The 16,741-nt window shown below is 46.1% G+C and overlaps 1 protein-coding gene across 2 annotated transcripts; it reads right to left on the minus strand.

Annotated features, from left to right (window-relative positions):
• Positions 1–220: 220 nt before the first annotated feature.
• Positions 221–14,258, minus strand: RNF167 (ring finger protein 167). Of its 2 annotated transcripts, none has more exons than XM_075272362.1 (10): positions 14,067–14,258; positions 5,900–5,994; positions 4,632–4,718; positions 4,323–4,445; positions 3,408–3,495; positions 1,643–1,733; positions 1,461–1,569; positions 1,245–1,338; positions 849–929; positions 221–768 (listed from the first exon to the last, which is right to left on the minus strand). In XM_075272362.1, the coding sequence occupies exons 2-10, from the start codon at positions 5,987–5,989 to the stop codon at positions 494–496; spliced, it is 1,038 nt and encodes a 345-aa protein (XP_075128463.1). In that variant the 5' UTR covers positions 5,990–5,994; positions 14,067–14,258; the 3' UTR covers positions 221–493. The 2 variants fall into 2 exon arrangements, with proteins under 2 accessions (XP_075128463.1, XP_075128464.1); XM_075272363.1 differs by having other exon boundaries at positions 1,461–1,566; positions 5,900–5,998.
• Between the last annotated feature and the right edge of the window lie 2,483 nt (positions 14,259–16,741).

Here is a 16,741-nt window from a genome sequence, read left to right on the forward strand (position 1 = left end):
GCAGTGCAGGAGCTCCGGCCATGACTGGAGGATGATGTAATGACTATTATGGTGGGGCCGGCGATATCCCGGGTGGAGTCCTGACACCGTCTATTATGGCCGTGACTCAGTCCTGGCTCTGCCCTGGTTGTCACACACAGGACTGCACACGCTCAGTGGGCGGCCATGTTGGTCACATGACCCAGGATACACAGAAGACACAGACACAGGAGTCGTTAAGAAATGTCATTTATATAAAACCTGTACAGGAAATTAGATAAAGATTAATTACAGAGGTAACGAGAGCAGCGCAACCCCCAACATCCGCCTCCGCCGTGCAGTAACCCCACCCCATGGCCACCATGACAGCAGGAAGCAAAGGCTGATGGGAAATAACCAAATCACATCATAACATAGGAACAAGGAGGGGAGGGGGAGACAAACCATCATCATCATCATCGGAGGAACATGTAGTGTGTCAGTCACAGAGGATAATGGACATGTGGGAGGAGCTTCACACCACAACCGCTGTGGTCGTTGTATTCCCAAGCTCCCCCGCTTGTGTCACTGGGGAAGGGGTGTCCTCCATGCTTCCAAAAGTGGGAGAAGGTCTGAGGAGAGGCGTCCGCTCGTTGTCGCTTTCATCGCCTCCGCGCTCGGCGTCCGCCGCCTCCCGCCCCTCGTCCTCAGAGTCCGAATCGTCTTCGGAGCGCAGGATGCGGCACTTACAGATGGGGCAGTTGCGCTTGGTCTTAGTCAGCCAGGGGTCAATGCAGCCGCAGTGATACGCTGTGAGGAGAGAGGCGACAGCGTGAACCCCAACCCCGCACCACCATGTAACACACCCCAATTAACCCTATAATACTCACCGTGAGAGCACGGCAGTACACGCAGCTTGTCGCCCTCCTCGTACTCCTCCAGGCAGATGGCGCACACGTCGTACTCGTCACCTGTCCACATGGAAAACACGGGTCACTAGACGATAAAATGTCGTCACCGCGGTCACATGACTCGCCCCATTATCACAGTATTTAGGATGTGCAGTGAGCGCCACCTAGTGGTCAGTCTATGTAACTGCACCTCCCTCCATGGAGGGCAGAGTGTGCAGGGCAGTAAATACCTCAGATAACAGCGCGGGTGTCCTTGCCCCGCACCTAGGAACACCCCGCACCTCGTAACGCCCCGCACCTCGTAACGCCCCGCACCTAGTAAGGCCCCGCACCTAGTAAGGCCCCGCACCTAGTAAGGCCCCGCCACATACTCACCCTTCTTGAACTTGTGGATGGGGATTTTCTTCAGCTGATCTCTAGTCAGACGGTTCCTGCGCAGTTTCTTCCTGTGCTGCACGCAACGCACAATCTGTAAGAAAAGGGTGGAGCAACGTTACACAAATCACAACTACAAGTCCCAGCAAGCCACCAGGTACTGACAGGCAGGCGGCGTCAGACTGACATACGGAGTATCACCACCCAGGTACTCACCATGACGGTGCACATGACGATGATGATGATCACCACAACGACGATGAAGGGGATGAAGTAATAACCAAGGTTGAAGGGATACTCTGGGAGCAGGAAGACGTGAGCGCTGCTGTGAGAAAGAAGCGTTAAGTGGAGGCGCGGTGCGGGCGCTGTGATGACGCTGCAGGGGGCGATATACTCACTGGTTATAATACGTGAACTTCTCCGACAGATTCTTCCCAGCGGTCGCACCCGTAAACACAGCAGGAATGGTGATCTGATCGCGAATGTGCTCTGCGGGGGAGGAGACGGGTGAGGAATTATGGGACGGAGGGCGAATAACGGATGGGAGAGCGAGGAAACCCAGGAGGAAGACCAAGAGGGGAGAGCGAGGAAACCCAGGAGGAAGACCAAGAGGGGAGAGCGAGGAAACCCGGGAGGAAGACCAAGAGGGGAGAGCGAGGAAACCCGGGAGGAAGACCAAGAGGGGAGAGCGAGGAAACCCGGGAGGAAGACCAAGAGGGGAGAGCGAGGAAACCCGGGAGGAAGACAGCGAGGGAAGAGCGAGGAAACCCAGGAGGAAGACGGCGAGGGGAGAGCAAGGAAACCCAGGAGGAAGACAGCGAGGGGAGAGCGAGGAAACCCAGGAGGAAGACCAAGAGGGGAGAGCGAGGAAACCCAGGAGGAAGACCAAGAGGGGAGAGTGAGGAAACCCTGGAAGAAGACAGCGAGGGGAGAGCGAGGAAACCCTGGAAGAAGACAGCGAGGGGAGAGCGAGGAAACCCAGGAGGAAGACCAAGAGGGGAGAGCGAGGAAACCCAGGAGGAAGACCAAGAGGGGAGAGTGAGGAAACCCTGGAAGAAGACAGCGAGGGGAGAGCGAGGAAACCCTGGAAGAAGACAGCGAGGGGAGAGCGAGGAAACCCAGGAGGAAGACCAAGAGGGGAGAGCGAGGAAACCCAGGAGGAAGACCAAGAGGGGAGAGTGAGGAAACCCTGGAAGAAGACAGCGAGGGGAGAGCGAGGAAACCCTGGAAGAAGACAGCGAGGGGAGAGCGAGGAAACCCAGGAGGAAGACCAAGAGGGGAGAGCGAGGAAACCCGGGAGGAAGACCAAGAGGGGAGAGCGAGGAAACCCAGGAGGAAGACCAAGAGGGGAGAGTGAGGAAACCCGGGAGGAAGACAGCGAGGGAAGAGCGAGGAAACCCTGGAAGAAGACAGTGAGGGGAGAGCGAGGGGAGAGCGAGGAAACCCAGGAGGAAGACAGCGAGGGAAGAGCGAGGAAACCCCGGAGGAAGACAGCGAGGAAACCCGGGAGGAAGACAGCAAGGGGAGAGCAAGGAAACCCAGGAGGAAGACCAAGAGGGGAGAGCGAGGAAACCCAGGAGGAAGACAGCGAGGGGAGAGCGAGGAAAACCAAGAGGAAGACCAAGAGGGGAGAGCGAGGAAACCCAGGAGGAAGACCAAGAGGGGAGAGCGAGGAAACCCAGGAGGAAGACCAAGAGGGGAGAGCGAGGAAACCCTGGAGGAAGACCAAGAGGGGAGAGCGAGGAAACCCTGGAGGAAGACCAAGAGGGGAGAGTGAGGAAACCCAGGAGGAAGACAGCGAGGGGAGAGCGAGGAAACCCAGGAGGAAGACCAAGAGGGGAGAGAGAGGAAACCCTGGAGGAAGACAGCGAGGGGAGAGCGAGGAAACCCAGGAGGAAGACCAAGAGGGGAGAGAGAGGAAACCCTGGAGGAAGACAGCGAGGGGAGAGCGAGGAAACCCAGGAGGAAGACCAAGAGGGGAGAGCGAGGAAACCCAGGAGGAAGACCAAGAGGGGAGAGCGAGGAAACCCAGGAAGAAGACAGCGAGGGGAGAGCGAGGAAACCCTGGAAGAAGACAGCGAGGGGAGAGCGAGGAACCCAGACAGGCAGTGAAAAAAGAAATATCGGGCGAGTGCGGGATGTGAGGACACAAGATTTATTTACCATCATTCCATGCCATGTTCAACAACGCATCAGAATCTACATTGTAAACTATGGCGGCGTAATAACCCGAGCGCTGAGCATTCAGGACCTGGGTGAGAAAACACAAGATTACAACCCTGAAGAGGGGGAAGGTCAAAGCTCCTCCTGTCTGTATCACCCTGCAGGGGGCGGGGCAGGCTCATAGCCCCTCCTCTCTACCACCTTGCAGGGGGCGGGGCAGGTTCATAGCTCCCCCTGTCTGTATCACCCTGAAGAGGGCGAGAAAGGCTCATAGCTCCTCCTGTCTATCACCCTGCGGGGGGCGGGGCAGGCTCATAGCTCCTCCTGTCTGTATCATCCTGAAGAGGGCGGAGCAGGCTCATAGCTCCTCCTCTGTATCACCCTGCAGGGGGCGGGGCAGGCTCATAGCTCCTCCTCTGTATCACCCTGCAGGGTGTGGGGCAGGCTCCTAGCTCCTCCTGTCTGTATCACCCTGCGGGGGGTGGGGCAAGCTCATAGCTCCTCCTGTCTGTATCACCCTGCAGGAGGCGGGGCAGGCTCATAGCTCCTCCTCTGTATCACCCTGAAGGGGGCGGGAAAGGCTCATAACTCCTCCTGTTTTTATCAACCTGCAGGGGGCAGGACAGGCTCATAGCTCCTCTGTATCACCCTGCAGGAGGCGGGGCAGGCTCATAGCTCCTCCTCTGTATCACCCTGAAGGGGGTGGGGCAGGCTCATAGCTCCTCCTGTCTGTATCACCCTGAAGGGGGCGGGAAAGGCTCATAACTCCTCCTGTTTTTATCAACCTGCAGGGGGCAGGACAGGCTCATAGCTCCTCTGTATCACCCTGTAGGAGGTGGGGCAGGCTCATAGCTCCTCCTCTGTATCACCCTGCGGGGGGCGGGACAGGCTCATAGCTCCTCCCATTTTCCTCACCTTAACATCAAAGTTGCAGTCCAGTCTGCGTATCAGAGCGATGAAGATGGTGGTGTTGTCCTTCACAGGTGGGGGGGTGATGAGGCTGCAGGCGTTCTCTGGCACAGCGTGGATGACATATCCCTGATGAACAAAGAAAAACAATCTATGAATTTTATTTCTATCTAGGAAAGCTGGACGCTGTTACTGCTCACAATGGCCGTTACCCAGCTTTCCTAGCAGAGGAGAAGAGACAGCAGAGTGGAGTCCGTGTCATTTACTCCAACAGTTCTGCCCCTGTATCTGCCCCGGGCGCAGCGCTGCACTTACCCTCAGTCCATCCCCGGGCAGCAGAGAGCCAAACTGGGCAGGAAGATCCCCAAAGTCCTCCAGCTCCGTTCTGTTCCCATCCGAATACTAGAGGAGACAAAGGCGTCATAACCTGATAGTGTACCAGACCCTCTTCTGTATACAGATATACCTGATAGTGTACCAGACCCCCCCCTGTATACAGATATACCTGATAGTGTACCAGACCCCCCCCTGTATACAGATATACCTGATAATGTACCAGACCCTCTTCTGTATACAGATATACCTGATAGTGTACCAGACCCCCCCCTGTATACAGATATACCTGATAGTGTACCAGACCCCCCCCTGTATACAGATATACCTGATAATGTACCAGACCCTCCCCTGTATACAGATATACCTGATAGTGTACCAGACCCCCCCCTGTATACAGATATACCTGATAATGTACCAGACCCTCCCCTGTATACAGATATACGTGATAATGTACCAGACCCCCCCCTGTATACAGATATACCTGATAGTGTACCAGACCCCCCCTTGTATACAGATATACCTGATAGTGTACCAGACCCCCCCTGTATACAGATATACCTGATAATGTACCAGACCCTCCCCTGTATACAGATATACCTGATAGTGTACCAGACCCTCCCCTGTATACAGATATACCTGATAGTGTACCAGACCCTCCCCTGTATACAGATATACCTGATAGTGTACCAGACCCCCCCTGTATACAGATATACCTGATAATGTACCAGACCCTCCCCTGTATACAGATATACCTGATAGTGTACCAGACCCCCCCCTGTATACAGATATACCTGATAGTGTACGCAGACCTCCCCTGTATACAGATATACGTGATAATGTACCAGACCCCCCCTGTATACAGATATACCTGATAGTGTACCAGACCCCCCCTTGTATACAGATATACCTGATAGTGTACCAGACCCCCCCCTGTATACAGATATACCTGATAGTGTACCAGACCCCCCCCTGTATACAGATATACCTGATAATGTACCAGACCCTCCCCTGTATACAGATATACCTGATAGTGTACCAGACCCCCCCCTGTATACAGATATACCTGATAATGTACCAGACCCTCCCCTGTATACAGATATACCTGATAGTGTACCAGACCCCCCCCTGTATACAGATATACCTGATAGTGTACCAGACCCCCCCCTGTATACAGATATACCTGATAATGTACCAGACCCTCCCCTGTATACAGATATGCCCTCCCCTCTACATATACATCATCTTACTGCATAGATGGTGGATTCTGACACTTCAGCCAAGCAGAGAAGTAACAGGAAGGAGCCGAGAAGGAGACACTGAGAGGCCGACATCTCCATCTTATCTGCCTGGAAGAGACATCAAGTGTAAGGAGGCATCTAATCCAAGGAAGGGGCAATAAAAAGACAGTGTGGTATTAAGGGGTAATAATAAAGCAATGGGTAATATTAAGGTGTAATAATAAGGCAGGGGGTGATATTAGGGGGTAATAATAAGGCAGGGGGTGATATTAGGGGGTAATAATAAGGCAGGGGGTGATATTAGGGGTAATAATAAGGCAGGGGGTGATATTAGGGGGTAATAATAAGGCAGGGGATGATATTAGGGGGTAATAATAAGGCAGGGGGTGATATTAGGGGGTAATAATAAGGCAGGGGGTGATATTAGGGGTAATAATAAGGCAGGGGGTGATATTAGGGGTAATAATAAGGCAGGGGGTGATATTAGGGGTAATAATAAGGCAGGGGGTGATATTAGGGGTAATAATAAGGCAGGGGGTGATATTAGGGGGTAATAAGGCAGGGGGTGATATTAGGGGGTAATAATAAGGCAGGGGGTGATATTAGGGGGTAATAATAAGGCAGGGGGTGATATTAGGGGGTAATAATAAGGCAGGAGGTGATATTAGGGGTAATAATAAGGCAGGGGGTGATATTAGGGGTAATAATAAGGCAGGGGGTGATATTAGGGGTAATAATAAGGCAGGGGGTGATATTAGGGGTAATAATAAGGCAGATGGTGATATTAGGGGTAATAATAAGGCAGGGGGTGATATTAGGGGTAATAATAAGGCAGGGGGTGATATTAGGGGTAATAATAAGGCAGGGGGTGATATTAGGGGTAATAATAAGGCAGATGGTGATATTAGGGGGTAATAATAAGGCAGGGGGTGATATTAGGGGTAATAATAAGGCAGATGGTGATATTAGGGGTAATAATAAGGCAGGGGTGATATTAGGGGTAATAATAAGGCAGATGGTGATATTAGGGGTAATAATAAGGCAGGGGTGATATTAGGGGGTAATAATAAGGCAGGGGGTGATATTAGGGGGTAATAATAAGGCAGGGGGTGATATTAGGGGGTAATAATAAGGCAGGAGGTGATATTAGGGGTAATAATAAGGCAGGGGTGATATTAGGGGTAATAATAAGGCAGGGGGTGATATTAGGGGTAATAATAAGGCAGATGGTGATATTAGGGGGTAATAATAAGGCAGGGGATGATATTAGGGGTAATAATAAGGCAGGGGGTGATATTAGGGGTAATAATAAGGCAGATGGTGATATTAGGGGGTAATAATAAGGCAGGGGGTGATATTAGGGGTAATAATAAGGCAGATGGTGATATTTAGGGGGTAATAATAAGGCAGGGGGTGATATTAGGGGTAATAATAAGGCAGGGGGTGATATTAGGGGTAATAATAAGGCAGGGGGTGATATTAGGGGTAATAATAAGGTAGGGGGTGATATTAGGGGTAATAATAAGGCAGATGGTGATATTAGGGGGTAATAATAAGGCAGGGGGTGATATTAGGGGGCAATAATAAGGTAGGGGGTGATATTAGGGGTAATAATAAGGCAGGGGGTGATATTAGGGGGTAATAATAAGGCAGGGGGGTGATAGGGGGTAATAATAAGGCAGGGGGTGATATTAGGGGTAATAGTAGGGCAGGGGGTGATATTAGGGGTAATAATAAGGCAGGGGGTGATATTAGGGGTAATAGTAGGGCAGGGGGTGATATTAAGGGGTAATAATAAGGCAGGGGGTGATATTAGGGGTAATAATAAGGCAGGGGTGATATTAGGGGGTAATAATAAGGCATGGGGTGATATTAGGGGGTAATAATAAGGCAGGAGGTGATATTAGGGGGTAATAATAAGGCAGGGGGTGATATTAGGGGTAATAATAAGGCAGATGGTGATATTAGGGGGTAATAATAAGGCAGGGGATGATATTAGGGGTAATAATAAGGCAGGGGGTGATATTAGGGGTAATAATAAGGCAGATGGTGATATTAGGGGGTAATAATAAGGCAGGGGGTGATATTAGGGGTAATAATAAGGCAGATGGTGATATTAGGGGGTAATAATAAGACAGGGGGTGATATTAGGGGTAATAATAAGGCAGGGGGTGATATTAGGGGGTAATAATAAGGCAGGGGGTGATATTAGGGGGTAATAAGGCAGGGGGTGATATTAGGGGGTAATAATAAGGCAGGGGGTGATATTAGGGGTAATAATAAGGCAGGGGGTGATATTAGGGGGTAATAATAAGGCAGGGGGTGATATTAGGGGGTAATAATAAGGCAGGGGGTGATATTAGGGGGTAATAATAAGGCAGGGGGTGATATTAGGGGTAATAATAAGGCAGGGGGTGATATTAGGGGTAATAATAAGGCAGGGGGTGATATTAGGGGTAATAATAAGGCAGGGGGTGATATTAGGGGTAATAATAAGGCAGGGGGTGATATTAGGGGGTAATAAGGCAGGGGGTGATATTAGGGGGTAATAATAAGGCAGGGGGTGATATTAGGGGGTAATAATAAGGCAGGGGGTGATATTAGGGGGTAATAATAAGGCAGGAGGTGATATTAGGGGTAATAATAAGGCAGGGGGTGATATTAGGGGTAATAATAAGGCAGGGGGTGATATTAGGGGTAATAATAAGGCAGGGGGTGATATTAGGGGTAATAATAAGGCAGATGGTGATATTAGGGGTAATAATAAGGCAGGGGGTGATATTAGGGGTAATAATAAGGCAGGGGGTGATATTAGGGGTAATAATAAGGCAGGGGGTGATATTAGGGGTAATAATAAGGCAGATGGTGATATTAGGGGGTAATAATAAGGCAGGGGGTGATATTAGGGGTAATAATAAGGCAGATGGTGATATTAGGGGTAATAATAAGGCAGGGGTGATATTAGGGGTAATAATAAGGCAGATGGTGATATTAGGGGTAATAATAAGGCAGGGGTGATATTAAGGGGTAATAATAAGGCAGGGGGTGATATTAGGGGGTAATAATAAGGCAGGGGGTGATATTAGGGGGTAATAATAAGGCAGGAGGTGATATTAGGGGTAATAATAAGGCAGGGGGTGATATTAGGGGTAATAATAAGGCAGGGGGTGATATTAGGGGTAATAATAAGGCAGATGGTGATATTAGGGGGTAATAATAAGGCAGGGGATGATATTAGGGGTAATAATAAGGCAGGGGGTGATATTAGGGGTAATAATAAGGCAGATGGTGATATTAGGGGGTAATAATAAGGCAGGGGGTGATATTAGGGGTAATAATAAGGCAGATGGTGATATTAGGGGGTAATAATAAGGCAGGGGGTGATATTAGGGGTAATAATAAGGCAGGGGGTGATATTAGGGGTAATAATAAGGCAGGGGGTGATATTAGGGGTAATAATAAGGTAGGGGGTGATATTAGGGGTAATAATAAGGCAGATGGTGATATTAGGGGGTAATAATAAGGCAGGGGGTGATATTAGGGGGCAATAATAAGGTAGGGGGTGATATTAGGGGTAATAATAAGGCAGGGGGTGATATTAGGGGGTAATAATAAGGCAGGGGGTGATAGGGGGTAATAATAAGGCAGGGGGTGATATTAGGGGTAATAGTAGGGCAGGGGGTGATATTAGGGGTAATAATAAGGCAGGGGGTGATATTAGGGGTAATAGTAGGGCAGGGGGTGATATTAAGGGTAATAATAAGGCAGGGGGTGATATTAGGGGTAATAATAAGGCAGGGGTGATATTAGGGGGTAATAATAAGGCAGGGGGTGATATTAGGGGGTAATAATAAGGCAGGAGGTGATATTAGGGGTAATAATAAGGCAGGGGGTGATATTAGGGGTAATAATAAGGCAGATGGTGATATTAGGGGGTAATAATAAGGCAGGGGATGATATTAGGGGTAATAATAAGGCAGGGGGTGATATTAGGGGTAATAATAAGGCAGATGGTGATATTAGGGGGTAATAATAAGGCAGGGGGTGATATTAGGGGTAATAATAAGGCAGATGGTGATATTAGGGGGTAATAATAAGGCAGGGGGTGATATTAGGGGTAATAATAAGGCAGGGGGTGATATTAGGGGTAATAATAAGGCAGGGGGTGATATTAGGGGTAATAATAAGGTAGGGGGTGATATTAGGGGTAATAATAAGGCAGGGGGTGATATTAGGGGTAATAATAAGGCAGGGGGTGATATTAGGGGGTAATAATAAGGCAGGGGGTGATATTAGGGGGTAATAATAAGGCAGGGGGTGATATTAGGGGGTAATAATAAGGCAGGGGGTGATATTAGGGGGTAATAATAAGGCAGGAGGTGATATTAGGGGTAATAATAAGGCAGGGGGTGATATTAGGGGTAATAATAAGGCAGGGGGTGATATTAGGGGTAATAATAAGGCAGGGGGTGATATTAGGGGTAATAATAAGGCAGGGGGTGATATTAGGGGGTAATAATAAGGCAGGGGGTGATATTAGGGGTAATAATAAGGCAGGGGGTGATATTAGGGGTAATAATAAGGCAGGGGGTGATATTAGGGGTAATAATAAGGCAGGGGGTGATATTAGGGGTAATAATAAGGCAGATGGTGATATTAGGGGGTAATAATAAGGCAGGGGGTGATATTAGGGGTAATAATAAGGCAGATGGTGATATTAGGGGTAATAATAAGGCAGGGGTGATATTAGGGGTAATAATAAGGCAGATGGTGATATTAGGGGTAATAATAAGGCAGGGGTGATATTAGGGGGTAATAATAAGGCAGGGGGTGATATTAGGGGGTAATAATAAGGCAGGGGGTGATATTAGGGGGTAATAATAAGGCAGGAGGTGATATTAGGGGTAATAATAAGGCAGGGGGTGATATTAGGGGTAATAATAAGGCAGGGGGTGATATTAGGGGTAATAATAAGGCAGATGGTGATATTAGGGGGTAATAATAAGGCAGGGGATGATATTAGGGGTAATAATAAGGCAGGGGGTGATATTAGGGGTAATAATAAGGCAGATGGTGATATTAGGGGTAATAATAAGGCAGATGGTGATATTAGGGGGTAATAATAAGGCAGGGGGTGATATTAGGGGTAATAATAAGGCAGATGGTGATATTAGGGGGTAATAATAAGGCAGGGGGTGATATTAGGGGTAATAATAAGGCAGGGGGTGATATTAGGGGGTAATAATAAGGCAGGGGTGATATTAGGGGTAATAATAAGGCAGATGGTGATATTAGGGGGTAATAATAAGGCAGGGGGTGATATTAGGGGTAATAATAAGGCAGGGGGTGATATTAGGGGTAATAATAAGGCAGGGGGTGATATTAGGGGTAATAATAAGGTAGGGGGTGATATTAGGGGTAATAATAAGGCAGATGGTGATATTAGGGGGTAATAATAAGGCAGGGGGTGATATTAGGGGGCAATAATAAGGTAGGGGGTGATATTAGGGGTAATAATAAGGCAGGGGGTGATATTAGGGGGTAATAATAAGGCAGGGGGTGATAGGGGGTAATAATAAGGCAGGGGGTGATATTAGGGGTAATAGTAGGGCAGGGGGTGATATTAGGGGTAATAATAAGGCAGGGGGTGATATTAGGGGTAATAGTAGGGCAGGGGGTGATATTAAGGGTAATAATAAGGCAGGGGGTGATATTAGGGGTAATAATAAGGCAGGGGTGATATTAGGGGGTAATAATAAGGCAGGGGGTGATATTAGGGGGTAATAATAAGGCAGGAGGTGATATTAGGGGTAATAATAAGGCAGGGGGTGATATTAGGGGTAATAATAAGGCAGGGGGTGATATTAGGGGTAATAATAAGGCAGATGGTGATATTAGGGGGTAATAATAAGGCAGGGGGTGATATTAGGGGTAATAATAAGGCAGATGGTGATATTAGGGGGTAATAATAAGGCAGGGGGTGATATTAGGGGGTAATAATAAGGCAGGGGGTGATATTAGGGGTAATAATAAGGCAGGGAGTGATATTAGGGGGTAATAATAAGGCAGGGAGTGATATTAGGGGTAATAATAAGGCAGGGGGTGATATTAGGGGGTAATAATAAGGCAGGGAGTGATATTAGGGGTAATAATAAGGCAGGGGGTGATATTAGGGGGTAATAATAAGGCAGGGGGTGATATTAGGGGGTAATAATAAGGCAGGGGGTGATATTAGGGGGTAATAATAAGGCAGGGGGTGATATTAGGGGGTAATAATAAGGCAGGGGGTGATATTAGGGGGTAATAATAAGGCAGGAGGTGATATTAGGGGTAATAATAAGGCAGATGGTGATATTAGGGGGTAATAATAAGGCAGGAGGTGATATTAGGGGTAATAATAAGGCAGGGGGTGATATTAGGGGGTAATAATAAGGCAGGAGGTGATATTAGGGGGTAATAATAAGGCAGGGGGTGATATTAGGGGGTAATAATAAGGCAGGGGGTGATATTAGGGGGTAATAATAAGGCAGGAGGTGATATTAGGGGTAATAATAAGGCAGGGGGTGATATTAGGGGGTAATAATAAGGCAGGGGGTGATATTAGGGGGTAATAATAAGGCAGGGGGTGATATTAGGGGGTAATAATAAGGCAGGAGGTGATATTAGGGGTAATAATAAGGCAGATGGTGATATTAGGGGGTAATAATAAGGCAGGGGGTGATATTAGGGGTAATAATAAGGCAGGGGGTGATATTAGGGGGTAATAATAAGGCAGGAGGTGATATTAGGGGTAATAATAAGGCAGATGGTGATATTAGGGGGTAATAATAAGGCAGGGGGTGATATTAGGGGTAATAATAAGGCAGGGGGTGATATTAGGGGTAATAATAAGGCAGGGGTGATATTAGGGGGTAATAATAAGGCAGGGGGTGATATTAGGGGTAATAATAAGGCAGGGGTGATATTAGGGGGTAATAATAAGGCAGGGGGTGATATTAGGGGTAATAATAAGGCAGGGGGTGATATTAGGGGTAATAATAAGGCAGGGGGTGATATTAGGGGTAATAATAAGGCAGGGGTGATATTAGGGGGTAATAATAAGGCAGGGGGTGATATTAGGGGTAATAGTAGGGCAGGGGGTGATATTAGGGGTAATAATAAGGCAGGGGTGATATTAGGGGGTAATAATAAGGCAGGGGGTGATATTAGGGGTAATAATAAGGCAGGGGGTGATATTAGGGGGTAATAATAAGGCAGGGGGTGATATTAGGGGGTAATAATAAGGCAGGAGGTGATATTAGGGGTAATAATAAGGCAGGGGGTGATATTAGGGGTAATAATAAGGCAGATGGTGATATTAGGGGGTAATAATAAGGCAGGGGGTGATATTAGGGGTAATAATAAGGCAGATGGTGATATTAGGGGTAATAATAAGGCAGATGGTGATATTAGGGGTAATAATAAGGCAGATGGTGATATTAGGGGTAATAATAAGGCAGGGAGTGATATTAGGGGTAATAATAAGGCAGGGGGTGATATTAGGGGGTAATAATAAGGCAGGGGGTGATATTAGGGGGTAATAATAAGGCAGGGGGTGATATTAGGGGGTAATAAGGCAGGGGGTGATATTAGGGGGTAATAATAAGGCAGGAGGTGATATTAGGGGTAATAATAAGGCAGGGGGTGATATTAGGGGTAATAATAAGGCAGGGGGTGATATTAGGGGTAATAATAAGGCAGGGGGTGATATTAAGGGGTAATAATAAGGCAGGGGGTGATATTAGGGGTAATAATAAGGCAGGGGGTGATATTAGGGGTAATAATAAGGCAGGGGGTGATATTAGGGGTAATAATAAGGCAGGGGGTGATATTAGGGGTAATAATAAGGCAGGGGGTGATATTAGGGGGTAATAATAAGGCAGGGGGTGATATTAGGGGTAATAATAAGGCAGGGGGTGATATTAAGGGGTAATAATAAGGCAGGGGGTGATATTAGGGGTAATAATAAGGCAGGGGGTGATATTAGGGGGTAATAATAAGGCAGGGGGTGATATTAGGGCTGATATAAGATACAGATGATATCTTCCGGTGTATACACAGCCTTCTGTACATTGTCTCTATACAGACACGTGACTGGCCGGGATTAGATACAGGGATTAGATACTCGCTATCTCACCGTCGTGTGTCGCAGTCTTCCGGTGTCCGGGTTACATCTCAGCTCGGGGTGAGGTCGGCGGGTGTATACGGCGTGTATGAGGAGCAGGTATATGGCGTATACAGTGTGTATGAGGAGCAGGTATATAGTATATAGTGTATACAGTGTCCGGGGCTCTCGCTCTCCTCGCCTGTTTTCCTCTCCTGGCTCCGCCCTGTTTCCTTCACTTCACTTCCGGCTCCTCCTACCAGAGGCTCAACCAATCCGAGGCTGTATATACTGTGTGTACGTGTGTATATACCCTATAGCTGTATATACCGCTGTATACATGTGTATGTCACCCCTATAGCTCTATATACCGTGTGTACGTGTGTATATACCCTTATAGCTGTATATACTGTTTACGTCTGTATACACCCCTATAGCTATATATACCGTGTGTACGTGTGTATATACCCTATAGCTGTATATATCGTGTGTTTGTATAACCTTTATATATGTATATAATGCTCTGGTGATACCCCTATATATGTATACAATGTTCTGGTTACACCCCTATATATGTATACATTGTTCTGGTTACACCCCTATATATGTATACAATGTTCTGGTTACACCCCTATATATGTATACATTGTTCTGGTGATACCCCTATATATGTATACATTGTTCTGGTGATACCCCTATATATGTATATAATGCTCTGGTGATACCCCTATATATGTATACAATGTTCTGGTTACACCCCTATATATGTATACAATGTTCTGGTTACACCCCTATATATGTATACAATGTTCTGGTTACACCCCTATATATGTATACATTGTTCTGGTGATACCCCTATATATGTATACAATGTTCTGGTGATACCCCTATATATGTATATAATGTTCTGGTGATACCCCTATATCTGTATACAATGTTCTGGTTACACCCCTATATCTGTATACAATGTTCTGGTGATACCCCTATATATGTATACAATGTTCTGGTTACACCCCTATATATGTATACATTGTTCTGGTGATACCCCTATATATGTATACAATGTTCTGGTTACACCCCTATATCTGTATATAATGTTCTGGTTACACCCCTATATATGTATACAATGTTCTGGTTACACCCCTATATATGTATACATTGTTCTGGTTACACCCCTATATATGTATACATTGTTCTGGTGATACCCCTATATATGTATATAATGCTCTGGTGATACCCCTATATATGTATACAATGTTCTGGTTACACCCCTATATATGTATACAATGTTCTGGTTACACCCCTATATATGTATACATTGTTCTGGTGATACCCCTATATATGTATACAATGTTCTGGTGATACCCCTATATATGTATACAATGTTCTGGTGATACCCCTATATATGTATACAATGTTCTGGTGATACCCCTATATATGTATACAATGTTCTGGTTACACCCCTATATATGTATACATTGTTCTGGTGATACCCCTATATATGTATACATTGTTCTGGTGATACCCCTATATATGTATATAATGCTCTGGTGATACCCCTATATATGTATACAATGTTCTGGTTACACCCCTATATATGTATACAATGTTCTGGTTACACCCCTATATATGTATACATTGTTCTGGTGATACCCCTATATATGTATACAATGTTCTGGTTACACCCCTATATATGTATACATTGTTCTGGTGATACCCCTATATATGTATACAATGTTCTGGTGATACCCCTATATATGTATACAATGTTCTGGTTACACCCCTATATATGTATACATTGTTCTGGTGATACCCCTATATATGTATACAATGTTCTGGTTACACCCCTATATATGTATACATTGTTCTGGTGATACCCCTATATATGTATATAATGTTCTGGTGATACCCCTATATCTGTATACAATGTTCTGGTTACACCCCTATATATGTATACATTGTTCTGGTGATACCCCTATATATGTATACATTGTTCTGGTTACACCCCTATATCTGTATACAATGTTCTGGTGATACCCCTATATATGTATACATTGTTCTGGTGATACCCCTATATATGTATACATTGTTCTGGTTACACCCCTATATATGTATACAATGTTCTGGTTACACCCCTATATATGTATACAATGTTCTGGTGATACCCCTATATATGTATACATTGTTCTGGTGATACCCCTATATATGTATATAATGCTCTGGTGATACCCCTATATATGTATACAATGTTCTGGTTACACCCCTATATATGTATACATTGTTCTGGTGATACCCCTATATATGTATACAATGTTCTGGTGATACCCCTATATATGTATATAATGTTCTGGTGATACCCCTATATCTGTATACAATGTTCTGGTTACACCCCTATATATGTATACATTGTTCTGGTGATACCCCTATATATGTATACAAAGTTCTGGTTACACCCCTATATATGTATACATTGTTCTGGTGATACCCCTATATATGTATACAATGTTCTGGTTACACCCCTATATATGTATACATTGTTCTGGTGATACCCCTATATATGTATACATTGTTCTGGTGATACCCCTATATATGTATACATTGTTCTGGTGATACCCCTATATATGTATACAATGTTCTGGTGATACCCCTATATATGTATATAATGTTCTGGTGACACCCCTATATATGTATACAATGTTCTGGTTACA

This window comes from Leptodactylus fuscus, chromosome 5 (assembly GCF_031893055.1).
Source record: "Leptodactylus fuscus isolate aLepFus1 chromosome 5, aLepFus1.hap2, whole genome shotgun sequence".
In the NCBI taxonomy this organism is placed as follows: domain Eukaryota; kingdom Metazoa; phylum Chordata; class Amphibia; order Anura; family Leptodactylidae; genus Leptodactylus; species Leptodactylus fuscus.

Coding starts and splice junctions, on each gene's coding strand:
- RNF167 (XM_075272362.1), bottom strand. CDS start 5,989: ATGGAGATGTCGGCCTCTCAGTGTCTCCTTCTCGGCTCCTTCCTGTTA. Junction 4,446..4,631: donor TGCCCGGGGATGGACTGAGG/GTAAGTGCAGCG, acceptor TTTGTTCATCAG/GGATATGTCATCCACGCTGT. Junction 1,339..1,460: donor TCGTCATGTGCACCGTCATG/GTGAGTACCTGG, acceptor CTTTTCTTACAG/ATTGTGCGTTGCGTGCAGCA.